General features: G+C 43.9%; 1 protein-coding gene across 1 annotated transcript; it reads right to left on the bottom strand.

Annotated features, from left to right (window-relative positions):
• Positions 1 to 879: 879 nt before the first annotated feature.
• On the bottom strand, positions 880 to 14534 carry LOC109883165 (CMP-N-acetylneuraminate-beta-galactosamide-alpha-2,3-sialyltransferase 1). The gene is made up of 6 exons (XM_031812474.1): positions 14091 to 14534; positions 10546 to 10739; positions 6623 to 6805; positions 6336 to 6381; positions 5503 to 5622; positions 880 to 4575 (listed from the first exon to the last, which is right to left on the bottom strand). The coding sequence occupies exons 1-6, from the start codon at positions 14352 to 14354 to the stop codon at positions 4402 to 4404; spliced, it is 981 nt and encodes a 326-aa protein (XP_031668334.1). The 5' UTR covers positions 14355 to 14534; the 3' UTR covers positions 880 to 4401.
• Positions 14535 to 16354: the final 1820 nt, after the last annotated feature.

Genomic DNA, 16354 nt, shown 5'->3' with positions numbered 1-16354 from the left:
GGCAGAATTGAAGGTCCCCAAGAACACAGTGGCCTCCATCATTCTTAAATGGAAGAAGTTTGGAACCAAGACTTCTAGAGCTGGCTGCACGGCCAAACTGAGGAATTGGGGGAGAAGGGCCTTGGTCAGGGAGGTGAACAAGACCCCAATGGTCGCTGACAGAGCTCCAGAGTTCCTCTGAAGATGCGTGAACCTTCCAGAAGTACAACCATCTCTGTATCACTCCACCAATCAGACCTTTAGGGCAGAGTTGACAGACGGAAGCCACTCCTCAGTAAAAATGCACAGCAGCCCGCTTGGAGTTTGCCAAAAGACACCTAAAGGACTCTGACCATGAGAAACAAGATTATCTGATGAAACCAAGATTATTAAACCCTTTAGCCTGAATACCAAGCATTATGTCTGGAGGAATCATGGTACCATCCCTACAATGAAGTATGGTGGTGAAAGAAACATGCTATGAGGATGTTTCTCAGCGGCAGGGACTGAGAGACTAGTCAGGAGAGGGAAAGACAAATGGAGCAAAGTACAGAGTTGCTTGATGAAATCCTGCTCCAGAGCACCCAGGACCTCAGACTGGGGTAAAGGTTCCCCTCCCAACAGGACAACAACCCAAAGTTTTTCATTTGTATTTATTTCATTAGCACACAGCCAAGACAACACAGGTGTGGCTTCGGGACAAGTCTCTGAATGTCCTTGAGTGGCCCAGCCAGAGACCGGATTTGAACCCGATCTAACATCTCTGGAAAGACCTGAAAATAGCTGTGCAGCGACACTCCCCATCCAACCTGACAGAGCTTGAGAGAAGAAACTCCCCAAATACAGGTGCGCCAAGCTTGTAGCGTCACACCCAAAAAGACTTGAGGCTGTAATCTCTGCCAAAGGTCCATCAACAAAGTTGATTCAGTTTATTTTGTATCCATAAATAATCAAACAAACACAGTAAACACTGACTGAGTCAAGTTGCAGAATGAAGATTATTAAAGGGGAGACTCAGGTATGGGTGTGCACACGCATGCACCCATATGTAACTGACTCAGGTATGGGTGTGCACACGCATGCACCCATATGTAACTGACTCAGGTATGGGTGTGCACACGCATGCACCCATATGTAACTGACTCAGGTATGGGTGTGCACACGCATGCACCCATATGTAACTGACTCAGGTATGGGTGTGCACACGCATGCACCCATATGTAACTGACTCAGGTATGGGTGTGCACACGCATGCACCCATATGTAACTGACTCAGGTATGGGTGTGCACACGCATGCACCCATATGTAACTGACTCAGGTATGGGTGTGCACACGCATGCACCCATATGTAACTGACTCAGGTATGGGTGTGCACACGCATGCACCCATATGTAACTGACTCAGGTATGGGTGTGCACACGCATGCACCCATATGTAACTGACTCAGGTATGGGTGTGCACACGCATGCACCCATATGTAACTGACTCAGGTATGGGTGTGCACACGCATGCACCCATATGTAACTGACTCAGGTATGGGTGTGCACACGCATGCACCCATATGTAACTGACTCAGGTATGGGTGTGCACACGCATGCACCCATATGTAACTGGCACTGTACTGTAGCAGACTAACATTGGATGTAATGCATTTTATGTCTACCAGAGATTTAATTTAACACATTTAGAAAATTATGGAGATTACAATTGATATTAAATACACAGCCACCAACATCGGAATAATCCAAAATGCACCTCAAATCACAATTTCATAAATTAAAGATGCAGTCCTGGATCTTAAGCACAACAAACTCATAACATTTTGCAGGGATTTGATTGTATGATATCATACATTTGGTAAAAAATAAAATAATAACTTAGTGCACACAACAACAACAAAAAATTGACCACTTTTGGCTCATGAGCACCACTTTCAAAACTGTCTGAAATTATACAAACGTTTGAGAGTGCATCTTTAAAATGAAAACTTCCCTTCACAAACAATATTTCTCCATAGTTATAAATGGACAATGCTTAATATATTTCAACATATCAGAAGTCTAGCCTAATAAACATTTCACATAAAAACATGTGAAAATACCCGTCATAATTGAAATTCCTGAGAATGCGTACCTATTAGATATCCATGTTGACGTGACCTGTGCCCGCACTCCGCAAATCAGAGTTCACCAGTCCTCCGCCGAGTGGCTTCGACATGAAGGATCACTCCGCGATAAAAGGCACTTACACACTGTAGACGACAATTGAACCGCAGAAGAAAAAAAGAAAAGAAAATAAAGTGTCTACCAGCAGTCACGGTTTTTGTCAGCTGGAATGTTGTCATTAAAAAAAACTTAGTGGGACAAGATCTACTCTGCTGATAGGTCAACCATGCGCTTCGGCCTCTCAAGACTTCAACTCATTTCATTTTGTGGCAGCTCAAACTCTAAGCCAGCGGCGCCGCTCACAGGAGCGGACACCACAAATCGCACCACTTGCCGCCCGCCACCATACTCCTATTAAAGTCTATCTAGACCCTCGCTTACCACGCCCCCTGCGTAGCTCAATTGAACATGAATTGGCAACTCCACTGCATTAGCATGGTTGGACCTCAGAGTAAAGAAACATCAGCACTGCGGTTCGATTTTGACATGTGTGGGTGAATAACTAGATGGATAACTGATAACTAGATGGACGAGTAATGTCGTCCTTTGAAAGTAGTGATTGGTTATTGCCCATGTAAACTGCCTGTATACTCTCCTTGCAAACATTTTAAATATGCCCCTGAACAAGGCAGTTAACCCACTGTTCCTAGACCGTCATTGAAAATAAGAATTGGTTCTTAATTAACTGACTTGACTAGTTAAAAAAAAGGTAAAAAAATAAATAGTGGCTGTGAGTTTGAATCCCATTTGGGGCAATATTATTTTTAAGGAGCAAACCCTCCACTGCTGGTCCTCGAGGGAAATAGAGCAAATGTGACGAAGTAGCCAATGATCAAAATGCATATAAAAACCTTATACAATTAAGTGTACACATTATGTCATTTCACCTATATTCCTTGTAGTGCCTAATATTTGTAAGATTTTTTTGGCCTATCCTATAGCCTTTCAGTCAGAGTGACTCCAAGCTCCTTTACTATGCATGTCCTCCTCTTCGAGTCACAATAGAACTAGAATTAGTGTAGGCCTAATAAACATTTCAAATGTAGGCTAAACTAAAGTCCCATATGCAATAGGTTATAGCTAGGAGGACACTATCTGATGTGAATACGTGTAACATTCAACCTATAGTAGGCTAGGCTTGCCTATATCAACACCATTTTGGACATAATTTTGCTTTAAATAGCTATTTAAACCGACAATAGGCTATCGTGTTGATATAAGCTAGCCCAGCAAATATCACATCCACGACAATGAAGATGGCTCTATTGTCGATCTGAACGTCTATATAGGCTAAGCCAGTCAGTCAATAGCATGTGTTAGAGAATAGGAGAGCAGTCAGTCAGTCGCTTACTGAATGGGTTTCATAAGTAGTGAAGCCATGAGGCTAGGCTTCACCTCAGCGGATTTCTGGTGTAGCTTCACTTTACTGGACACTTGGTGAACCTAGCCAGACCAGTCAATTTACACTGTTAAACAAGGTAGGATTATAAAAACATTGTAGCCCTAACGTGCATGTAGGCTAGTGTACACATCCATGCAGCCTCATATGCTGAGATATTATTAGGCCCTAGTAGCAGTGTAGGTGAAGGCTGAAGTCGTAGGCTTAGTGCTTTATGGAATTCATTCTTAGGCTTCATTTTTAAGGTGATGGCTGTAGTTTCCTTAACAATACCACAATGAATGTAAATTCACATGTTGAAACAGAAAAATGATAACATGGGAGATTCATACTTACATCACAGGTGGTGAATATTGTCAGGAACTAGGCATCTTACACTGAGATAATCGTCCAGACAGATTTTTGCATGTGATGCATGTGATGCAGTTAATTATTAGTATCAGAACGTGCCGGTGGACTTCTGTTAAGGATGCATTAGTGAAACAAAAAGCATTGGGTCATGTCAATTTTAAACTGGCCGAGACGGAATTTGTTACTGGATACAATTATCTGCTGGCCGTCCTCAGCATCGTGGCTAATTTCACCAGGTTGGCCTATGAGAAAAGCTAGCAGCTAGCCTTTTTAGACCAATGGTTAGACCAATGGTTAAACCATGGTCTAAGCCAAAGTTCATAAGTTTGGCCCCAAATTGTTCAAGTCCAAAACCAAAAACGGTAGTGCAGATAAAAGGAGAAGGTATTTGAGTATGTAAACGCTGTGCAATGTAGACAATAGGCTAACACCTATTTGATTAATCCGCTTTAATAAAAAGCTCTTTATAGTGTATATACGGCTGTAAGGGAAATGACCTTTATGAATTATAAACTAAGTCCCTTAAATAGCCGTAGTTTGTGTATTTCCGAGAGCCTCATGGTGACGTTGTACTCGTAGTTTCCATTGTGTAGTCCAGTTTGGAGATTTTTATCGACTAAGGTTTCCCAGTAGTGGTGCCAGTTCCCATCTTTGTCTTTCCCAAATCCATACACATTCACCTGCAATGGAAATACATGATTAGAGAGTTTCATAATGTTAACCAAAAGGTTTTATTTATGGCAATGGGATATATTGTGTATGCAGCCTACATGATTTGGGCCAGTAATATGTGACGATACCACAGATTGTCAAAACTATGCCAATCCATTAGGTGTCAGGGTTGGTTTCCTGCACTGCAATCATGTGTAGTACACAGTGTGCATCACAATACAGTGTGTAATGTGTGTAGTGGGGCGGCAGGTAGCCCAGTGCATTAGGCCAGTAACCGGAAGCATTGGGCCAGTAACCGGAAGCATTGGGCCAGTAACCGGAAGCATTGGGCCAGTAACCGGAAGCATTGGGCCAGTAACCGGAAGCATTGGGCCAGTAACCGGAAGCATTGGGCCAGTAACCGGAAGCATTGGGCCAGTAACCGAAGGTTGCTGGATCAAATCCCTGAGCTGACAAGGTAAAAATCTGTCATTCTGCCCCTGAACAAGGCAGTTAACCCACTGTTCCCCGGGCGCTGACAACATGGATGACGATTAAAGCAGCCCCCCCCCCACACCTCTATCTCTCTGATTCAGAGGGGTTGGGATAAAAGCGAAAGACACATTTCAGTTGGACAACTGACTAGGTATTCCCCTTTCCCTAGTATACAGTGTGTCATTCTGAGGAAGTACATGCCTATCCACATTCCTAGCAGAACATGTTGATATTTAGTATTTAATAGGATCCACATTAGTTCCTGTCAGGGCATGAGCTACTCTTCCTGGGGTCCAAACAATCATGTCGCAAAAGCCTACATCATAAATTCAATATAATTCAACACAAAACACTAATATTACAAATGTACAATATAAAATCCACTACTGTGCGTTTGCATGAGTCTCTTCCGCGTTGTGCCATGAGGTGTTGTTGTGTCTGTAGATCTCTATAGGTCTTACCTTGTCACAGATGTGTAGGGATAATATCAAAGCCATGAATCCAGTAGAGGGGTATTTGCCCTGATAGTCAAGCCAGGTTTCATGAACATATTTCATAAACACAGGATTCAGAACCAATACCTGCATGGAATATACTGCACATTACATGTCTATCAACCCGATTTAAATAGAAAAAGAGGAATTTCTATTGTGATGCATCAAATTTGAGAAGTCACTTTGTTAGATATTCCTGGGGCGGAAGGGTAGCCTAGTGGTTAGAGCGTTGGACTAGTAACCAAAAGGTTGCAAGTTTGAATCCCAGAGCCGACAAGGTACAAATCTGTCGTTCTGCCCCTGAACAGGCAGTTAACCCACTGTTCCCAGGCCGTTATTGAAAATAAGAATTTGTTCTTAACTGACTTGCCGAGTTAGATAAATCAAAAATATAAATAAAAATGTTGTCAGAGATGGGATGCCATGATGCAGTTAGTACACTCCCATTCCCATTCTGACTCAATGACACATTCACCCCTAGGCAAATAATAATGCCAATGTAGCTCAGTTGGTAGAGCATGGCGCTTGCAACACTGGGGTTGTGGGTTCAATTCCCATAGTGAAAATGTATGCACTCACTAAGTTGCTCTGGAAAAGTGTGTCTGCTAAATTACAAAATAAATAAATACATTTGACATCACCGTTTCCTTTGTTAGTTTGTTTTAAAATGTATCTAAACATGGCTCTGCCCATTACACACATCCTCAACTACAAGCAGACCTACTGTCTAAGAGACAATATAAAAGATCAAGCATTAGATAGATGAATAATAACCACAATAAATTAACAAGGTGACTCACCAAATCTTTGTTGGCCTTTATCTTCTGTCTAAGTGGTAAATATGACCTGTTGAATAAAAGAAGACTTCATTTCACCTAGGAGGTGCTAGCTATGTTACCTTGGGAAAATGCATGGTGTAGGAGGGTTTCCCCAACTCCAGTAGCCCTGGACAAACACACCTGATTCAACTTGTCAACTAATCAAGCCCTCAATGAGTTGAATCAGGTGTTCTTGTCCAGGGACTGTAGGACCGGTGTTGATTAACACTAAACTAAATCAGAAGAGTCCATGATAAGTTGTTACTCACAAAGTGATGTGAGACCCAGTGGTCATGGCGCCTGGTAGCCACTGAAGGTCCAGAGTCTTGAAAGGGATCAACAGGAACCTAGTGGCTTTGTCCAGATCTATTGCACTCTCTGGGTACATGACGCGATACGTGGTCCGTTTCCCAACATCCTCCTCATAGCCAGAGGTAGGAGCCTTGTTCATTCTAGATAGCACAGTAAATAGCAGGAATCCATACAATGACTGCAATATTTCAAAGCTCTTCATTCAAAACACAGCGACAGCACGGGTAGCGCCATTCAAAACACAGCGACGGCACGGGTAGCGCCATTCAAAACACAGCGACGGCACGGGTAGCGCCATTCAAAACACAGCGACGGCACGGGTAGCGCCATTCAAAACACAGCGACGGCACGGGTAGCGCCATTCAAAACACAGCGACGGCACGGGTAGCGCCATTCAACACAGCGACGGCACGGGTAGCGCCATTCAAAACACAGCGACGGCACGGGTAGCGCCATTCAACACAGCGACGGCACGGGTAGCGCCATTCAAAACACAGCGACGGCACGGGTAGCGCCATTCAAAACACAGCGACGGCACGGGTAGCACCATTCAAAACACAGCGACGGCACGGGTAGCGCCATTCAAAACACAGCGACGGCCCGGGTAGCGCCATTCAAAACACAGCGACGGCCCGGGTAGCGCCATTCAAAACACAGCGACAGCACGGGTAGCGCCATTCAACACAGCGACGGCACGGGTAGCGCCATTCAACACAGCGACGGCACGGGTAGCACCATTCAAAACACAGCGACGGCACGGGTAGCACCATTCAACACAGCGACGGCACGGGTAGCGCCATTCAACACACAGCAACAGTACGGGTAGCGCCATTCAACACAGCGACGGCACGGGTAGCGCCATTCAAAACACAGCGACGGCACGGGTAGCGCCATTCAACACAGCGACGGCACGGGTAGCGCCATTCAAAACACAGCGACGGCACGGGTAGCGCCATTCAAAACACAGCGACGGCACGGGTAGCGCCATTCAAAACACAGCGACGGCACGGGTAGCACCATTCAAAACACAGCGACGGCACGGGTAGCACCATTCAAAACACAGCCAAGGCACGGGTAGCGCCATTCAACACAGCGACGGCACGGGTAGCGCCATTCAAAACACAGCGACGGCACGGGTAGCGCCATTCAACACAGCGACGGCACGGGTAGCGCCATTCAAAACACAGCGACGGCACGGGTATCGCCATTCAAAACACAGCGACGGCACGGGTAGCACCATTCAAAACACAGCAACAGCACGGGTAGCGCCATCTTTCTTTAAAGTAGTTGATTTCTTATTTTCAGCTTCTATGAGTTGATTGGCAGTCAGTAAACAAACTGGAATGGTGCCTGCTGCTACCTGGAGTGTGCTGTCTGTACAGGCATAAAGCCAAGGTCGGTTATTTACTGTCACATGCAGCTATGGAAGGTTTGTTCTTTTCTACTGGAGTGTGACCACCTCCACTACTTCCCACAAATCTAAAAGCGTTGGATTGGTGGAGGCATGGGCTAGCTAGTGGGAGTTCCACCACATCTTACAGTGCCTACAGAAAGTATTCAGACCCCTTGACTATTCCCACATTTTGTTACGTTACAGCCTTGTTCTAAAATTGATTAAATCGTTGCACCCCACCCCCCTCAAATCTACACACAATTCCCCATAATGACAAAGCAAAAGCAGGTTTAAAATTGTTGCAAATTTATATTTAAAAAAAATATAATAATTACACTCAGTACGTTGTTGAAGCACCTTTGGCAGAGATTACAGCCTCCAGTTTTATGGGTATAACTACAAGCACACCTGTATTTGGGGAGTTACTCCCATTTGTCGCTGCAGATCCTTTCAACCTCTGTCAGGTTGGTTGGGGAGTGTCGCTGCACAGCTAATGTTCAGGTTTCTCCAGACATGTTTGATCGGGTTCAAGTCCGGGCTCTGGCTGTGCCACTCAATGACTTGTACCGAAGCCACTCCTGTGTTGTTTTGGCTGTGTGCTTAGGGTCGTTGTCCTGTTGGAAGGTGAACCGTCACCCTAGTCTGAGGTCCTAAGCGCTCTGGAGCTGGTTTTCATCAAGGATCTCTCTGTACTTTGCTCTGTTCATCTTTCCCTCAATCCCGACTAGTCTCCCAGTCCCTGCCACTGAATAACATCTCCACAGCATACTTCCACCACGCTTTACCGTGGGATGGTGCCAGGTTTCCTCCAGGCGTGACGTTTGGTATTCAGGACAAAGAGTTTATTCAAATCAGAGAATCTTGTGTCCCATGGTCGGAGTCCTTTAGGTGCCTTTTGGCAAACTCCAAAGCAGGGTGTCATGTGCCTTTCACTGAGGAGTGGCTTCCGTCTGGCCACTACCATAAAGGTCTGATTGGTGGGGTTCTGCAGAGATAGAGATCATTGTCCTTCTGGAAGGTTCTCCCTTCTCCCCAGAGGAACTCTGGAGCTCTGTCAGATAACATCAGGTTCTTGGTCACCTCCCTGACCAAGACCCTTCTCCCCCGATTCCTCAGTTTGGCCGGGCAGCCAGCTCTAGGAACAGTCTTGGTGGTTCCAAACTTCTTCCATTTAAGAATGATGGAGGTCACGGTTCTGGTCACCATAGCAGCACCGACCCGTAGCACGCGCTCCAGCATGTATATTTCACTGGTCACCCATTTTTTTTATTTATTTTTTATCACTGGAGCCTCATATCTCCCTCACTAGCTTTAAGCACCGGCTGTCAGAGCAACTCACAGATCACTGCACATAGCCCATCTGCAAATAGCCCATACAACTACCTCACCCCCATACTGCATTTATTTTTTTGCTTCTTTGCACCCCAGCATCTCTACTTGCACACTCATCTTCTGCACATCTATCACTCCAGTGTTTAATTGCTATATTGTAATTATTTTGCCACTATGGCCTATTTATTGCCTTACCTCATTTGCACACAATGTAGGGACTTTTTTTCTATTGTGTTATTGACTGTATGTTTGTTTACTCCATGTGTAACCCTGTGTTGTTGTTTGTGCCGCACTGCTTTGCTTTATCTTGGCCAGGTCGCAGTTGTAAATGAGAACTTGTTCTCAACTTGCCTACCTGGTTAAATAAAATAAAAATCTATGGAAACAGGATGCAGCCAAGCTCAATTTCTGAGTTTCATAGCAAAGGGTCTGAATCCTTATGGACATTTGATATGAATTTGCAAAAAAAAAAAAAGGTTTCCACTTTGTCATTATGGGGTATTGTGTGTAGATTGAGGATGATTTTGAATTTAAATCAATTTTAAAATAAGGCTGTAACGTAACAAAATGTGGAAAAAGGGAAGAGGTCTGAATACTTTCTGAATGCAGTGTATATAGTCATTTATTTTCAAACCAATGATGGAAAGTGAACACTGAGCTGGTGGGGATAATTGGGACATAACTCTCAATTAAATTGGCTGATCCCTCCTACTGACCTGGATGGCAGACGTGCACAGACAGGGTTCTACCTGCGCCTGAGCACCTGTCTCTTTGCCCTCCCACTTGGCAGTCGTATAATTGGAATTTTTTTGTATACATTTTGTCTTTGTTGTTCTGAACCCACTGCCGCCGAAGTTGTGACATCGTGCGCCCGGTTGCCCCCCCCCCAGTCTGCCCTGTACGGAGCTTGCGTGCGCCCGGTTGCCCCCCCCCCCCCAGTCTGCCCTGTACGGAGCTTGCGTGCGCCAGGTTGCCCCCCCCCCCAGTCTGCCCTGTACGGAGCTTGCGTGCGCCCGGTTTCCCCCCCCCAGTCTGCCCTGTACGGAGCTTGCGTGCGCCCGGTTTCCCCCCCCCAGGCTGCCATGTACAGAGCTTGCGTGCCCAAACAGGCTTTGTGACAAGTGCGCCCTCTGTCAACACCCTCTGTTGGCCTACCTTATGACGACGTCACTGGAGTCTATGAGGGCTCCGTAGTAGGAACCCTTGAGGTTCCCAGAGTTCCCCACCACAGCACAGCTTCCATGGCGCTCACGGCCCGCGTCCATGTGTAGGTCAGCATCAGGGATGACCTGGAACAACTTCTCCACCACGTCGCTGAATTTGGCTGTGCTACTGTCATTCTGGATTTCCTGGTGATAAGATGGTACTTATTTGATTGCGCCAGCCAACACATGAAACACCAATAAATACACAATGGACAAGCAGCACAACTCAGATGACAATCATAACGTCAGCCCAAACCAGTCAAATCTGATTATGTATATTGTGTGATTTGTATATAATGAATATGTTCAACTGCCCAGCGACTGCAGAGGGAACTGGGCTGTTAAATCTGCTGCGATGCATCATTTCTGAGTATTCTGAGACTTATGTTTGGATTGTACATGGTCACTGTCCAGAAAAACAGGTTATTGTTGACTACAATATAAGCGTCGTCAGTGACAACCCATGTAATGCAGCGTGTGAAAGAGCTGGCCTTGCTACATCACTTAAAGAGGCTTAAAAACAGAAGTGTGGATATTTATTTGTATTATAAAAAGGGCAAAACAAGCTAAACTGACAGCTAAAACTGTGGTTCACCAGCTGCAGTCACACAGGCAACCAAATTCTGACCTTTGTTCCACTGTGTAGTGTGACCAATAACATATCTTTTTCTGAGCTAATCTGATTGGTCAAAAGACTAATTAGTGCAACACAAAAAGTATATATATATATATATATATATATATATATATAAAAATAAAAAGTGGGCTGCCTGTCTAAACAGCTACCTTACACCCACAAGGATCTCTAAACAATGACACACCAGTTCATTCAATAATTAGGTCAGAGGGATCACAAGTGTTCAATTAACCAGCCAATCAGGATTCACAACCAATTAACAGGGAATAGGCACAATTTACATTGTTGCTATAGTATTGTCTGGAATGACAAATGGTTCAAATGAAAGGAATTCTGCATCCAACTTGTTTTATTTGGTAGATTATCAATACATTAAAACAATGTCCTTGTAGTGAAGGGCTCACTCATTCACATAGCCTAAACCCAACCAATAAAAGTTCATTCTGAATTAAACGTAAAAGCAACAAGAAAAAAAAACATGCAACAGTATTAACAAGATATGTAACTTTAGAAAATAATGAACATGTTTGGACATTTCAATGTATAGTTGTAGTGAGCGTTTGGGACATTCATTGACCAACGTTAATGGGCTAATCCAGTGGTCACCAACCTGTCGATCTCCAAACATTTCTGTAAAATACCCAACGATAAAGCCTTGTGTTCCTATTTTGTATTATTATTATTCGTTTCGGGCTGTTAGGTGCAGCCAATTTAGCTTCCCTGCGCCCCGGGTAGGCAAACTGTTACCATGTCATGTGCTGAAGGTACAAACTCTGCCTCCCCGGTGGGCCTGGAGAGGAAATTCAGTGCACTATGCTGGTGAATCAGATTGCTCAAATGACCGAGTCTGCAGTAACGTAGCAGGCATAAAAGAAAGCTACGGCAAAATTGATACTGTGATATTTCAAACCCATGACTAGATTAACACTCAACGAATACAGCAAAGAGCTGGTGTTTTATGAGTGAGTTCATGTTTAAGTTCTTACTCAGCACTGTCAACACTTTGTATTCAACACTTTCATAACCAACGCTACAGCAAGCAGTGCAGCAGTAATGATTGAGTATGAAGTGCATCTATAGGCTTGCGGTGTATTTTTAGCAAGTTGGGTCTTTAATATCTATAAATATTTAACTTTCTCTGTTCATGGGAGTAACAACATGAATTTGTGCATGAGGCAGAAATAATGCGGTGCGACTCAAGTTTCTCCATCAGCTGTAACACGGTGTCTCTTTTTGGTCAAGTGTCAGTGGAAGAAAGGGAGAGCGGAGGGATGTTGAGACGGACCCTCAGTCTGCTGCGCTCTCCCTCCGCTGAGACGGACTATCAGATGTAGGCACCATCAGCCCAGTAAAATAAAAAGCTAATGATTTAAAATGCATGCTCACTCAGCTGTGCCTCACAAGTAATACAACAATAGATCTATTACCGGTGTGATCATATCGTCCACCTCAAATTTTTAAATAATCTATTTTTTAAATGTCCCGAACAACAATGCATTCATTGGCAGGTAAATTCAAGCAAAGCCAGTATGCGGTGATAATGTATTGGGCCTATAGTTTACTGCACAAACCTCATTGCCACAGTACTGTTTTTAATTGGTTAATGTTGCATAGGCTTACATTTAAATCATGTTAATAAAAATCAGAGCGGTAGATCTCGGCATGCATTTTGACTCTGATCTTGTCTCAAAAGGTTGGTGACCACTGGGCCAATCTATATTAGAGGCTACTGTGACAGATGATCAGTCTCATGGGCAAAAACTAGTTGAATAAATGTTTCCACATCATAGGTCTATGACCTTGCATCAAACTGAAAAATTGATTGGACTTGCATAAAATCAATGTGAGGGAATTGCGTCTTCTTCACCCAACGTTTAATCTAAATCCAATGACTTGGTATAATGTTTTGTTGATTTCACGTTAATTGACAGCTCAACCGAAATGTTCATCAAAACGAAAAAGGTTTAAATGATGTCTGCGCTCAGTGGGGTTGTTCTTTAGATATGGGGTAAGTTAGTGCAATAGTCGGGGCGGCAGGGTACCCTAGTGGTTAGAGCGTTGGACTAGTAACCGGTTGCAAGTTCAAACCCCCGAGCTGACAAGGTACAAAACTGTCGTTCTGCCCCTGAACAGGCAGTTAACCCACTGTTCCTAGGCAGTCATTGAAAAAAAGAATTTGTTCTTAACTGACTTGCCTAGTTAAATAAAAGGTAAAAATAAAAAAAAGTGTTGAACAAGCAATCCCGCCACACGCCATTCTGGTGGGATCGTGTTATTTTTCCTATTTGTTGCTAGGGTCAGTGTATAGGCTATAACTTTAATTAATTATAGGCCTATTACTGAATGAGAACGTGTTGGACTTACGCTGGAAATGCTTTTATTTATCCAATGTTTGTCATAGCTTTTTGTTTTGTAACGACCATGGGTTTATAAGCGCGGATATCGACTCTGCCGCTCGAGCATGCTTTTTGGGGCACAGTCGATAGCGCGCTGGACTTCGGGCTAGAAGGTCGAGGGTTTGAGGCCTGCTCCCTGCCTGTTTCATTACCCTGGTGTCAGAAGTGATCGGACCTTGCATCCACAACAGTGCGTGTGCTTGGCCGGTGAGCGCGTTCTTAGAAGATGTTGAGTCGCAAGCTAGCACGAAGACGCGCTCTTTGAAAGGAGGGAGTAGTGTAACGACCCTGGGTGGATAAGCAAGGATATCGACTCTGCCGCTCGAGCATTCTTTTGGGGCACAGTCGATAGTGCGTTGGATTTCGGACTATAAGGTCGAGGCTAGCACTCGGCCTGTTACATTATATTTAAAAAATATATATATATATATATATATTAATAAAAATATATATTTAGCCTACCCGCCACCACGTTCTGGTATCATCGGATAGTTTCTTGTTCTCTCTCGTCAGAAATGGTTTGATAGATCTGATGAAGCGCTTCTGAAACCATGGGTCGTTGTTCGGCGGTGGAGAGATGATTCCGTCCAGCGGCCGAAGGGCATTTCTTATAAAGTCCACAAATGAATTGGAGGATCGCTGTCCAGAATAAAACACAATGATGGTAGTGATGCATATTAGAACAGTGGTTAGAAGGCATTTTCTAATCCTGAAGCTCCTAATCATTTCGTAGGTGGTATAGAATCCTCACCACCTGTGAAGAGATCAATAATGAATATGTGAAAACACCCCTAATAATGCTGGTTTCAAAACATCAAGGATCTGGGAAGTCGGAACTCTCCGACTTCCAAGCTTTCAAGACGACTGCGAACTTGGAAAGAAAAATCGTTTGATTCTTCTTCTATCAGGTTTAACGGCGGTTGCATCCAATTTGTTGTATTACCGCCACCTACTAGACTGGAGTACAACTCCCTTATACCTTGCTTGAAAAATACAAATGTACTAAATAAATACCCTACCATCTAACACTACACACACTCATTTCAAAATGAGATATTATAAATTATTATAATATTATAAAATAAAATTAACACCACCCTACTCCATTAAATGTATTTATTCCTACCTCATGCATCATCCTGAAAGGTATGGGACATCACCACTTAACACACCCCTGTAAATCTTCTGATGACCGAAATACCTCTTTACAGCTGCCACCACAACCTCAATTTTCTGCGACTTGCTATAAATTATACAAATCTAATCTTACTGAAACTTATATCACTTTTTGGCCTATCCCTTTGTACTGGTATACCTCTACTGCTTTAACCACTCACATTGACAACCTGAAAATCCGCTCAGCAAGGAAGAAGACACTGCTCCAGAACGGCCATAAAAAAAGCCAGACTACGGTTTGCTTCTGCACATGGGGACAAAGATCGTACTTTTTGTAGAAATGTCCTCTGTTCGGATGAAACAAAAATAGAACTGTTTGGCCATAATGACCATCGTTATGTTTGGAGGAGAAAGGGGGATGCTTGCAAGCTGAAGAACACCATCCCAACCGTGAAGCAGGAGGGACTGGTGCACTTCACACACAAAAATGGCATCATGAGGAAGAGAATTATGTGGATATATTGAAGCAACATCTCAAGACATCAGTCAGGAAGCTTGGTCGCAAATGGGTCTTCCAAATGGACAATGGCCCCAAGCATACTTCCAAAGTTGTGGCAAAATGGCTTAAGGACAACAAAGTCAAGGTATTGGAGTGGCCTTCACAAAGCCCTGACCTCAATTCTATAGAAAATTTGTGGGCAGAACTGAAAAAGTGTTTGTGAGCAAGGAGGCCTACAAACCTGACTCAGTTACACCAGCTCTGTCAGGAGGAATGGGCCAAAATTCACCCAACTTATTGTGGGAAGCTTGTGGAAGGTTACCCGCAACGTTTCACCCAAGTTAAACCATTTAAAGGCAATGCTACCAAATACTAATTGAGTGTTTGTAAACTTCTGACCCACTGGGAATGTGATGAAAGAAGTAAAAGCTGAAATAAATCATTCTCTCTACAATTATTCTGACATTTCACATTCTTAAAATAAAGTGGTGATCCTAACTGACCGAGGACAGGGAATTTTCACTAGGATTAAATGTCAGAAATTGTGAAAAACTGAGAAACGGAAAAAACGGATGATGACACCTACAGTACCACTATCAGGTAGAGATCTCTATCCATCTCTATGGTGGCCCACCAAACGGATGATGACACCTACAGTACCACTACCAGGTAGAGATCTCAATCCATCTCTATGGTGGCCCACCAAACGGATGATGACACCTACAGTACCACTACCAGGTAGAGATCTCTATCCATCTCTATGGTGGCCCACCAAACGGATGATGACACCTACAGTACCACTACCAGGTAGAGATCTCTATCCATCTCTATGGTGGCCCACCAAATGGATGATGACACCTACAGTACCACTACCAGGTAGAGATCTCTATCCATCTCTATGGTGGCCCACCAAACGGATGATGACTCTACCAGGATGCTTTAATATGAACTTCCCCCTGACACATCCTCTTCATGAATCAACTATTGTGTAGCAGCTGCTGTGTCGTCTCTTGTCATGGAACAATAAGCCCACACATTGTTGTTAAAACACTGGTTTGCCTACATTTCTTCAGCGTGATGGCAGTCTCCCAATGCTTCTTCTCCCTCTCCT

The sequence above is a fragment of the Oncorhynchus kisutch genome, unplaced genomic scaffold, assembly GCF_002021735.2.
Source record: "Oncorhynchus kisutch isolate 150728-3 unplaced genomic scaffold, Okis_V2 Okis03b-Okis08b_hom, whole genome shotgun sequence".
Classification (NCBI taxonomy): Eukaryota; Metazoa; Chordata; class Actinopteri; order Salmoniformes; family Salmonidae; genus Oncorhynchus; species Oncorhynchus kisutch.
This window is presented reverse-complemented; position numbering and strand designations above follow the sequence as displayed.

Coding starts and splice junctions, on each gene's coding strand:
- LOC109883165 (XM_031812474.1), bottom strand. CDS start 14,354: ATGATTAGGAGCTTCAGGATTAGAAAATGCCTTCTAACCACTGTTCTA. Junction 10,740..14,090: donor ATACCAGAACGTGGTGGCGG/GTAGGCTAAATA, acceptor TCTTATCACCAG/GAAATCCAGAATGACAGTAG. Junction 6,382..6,622: donor ACTGGGTCTCACATCACTTT/GTGAGTAACAAC, acceptor TTTATTCAACAG/GTCATATTTACCACTTAGAC.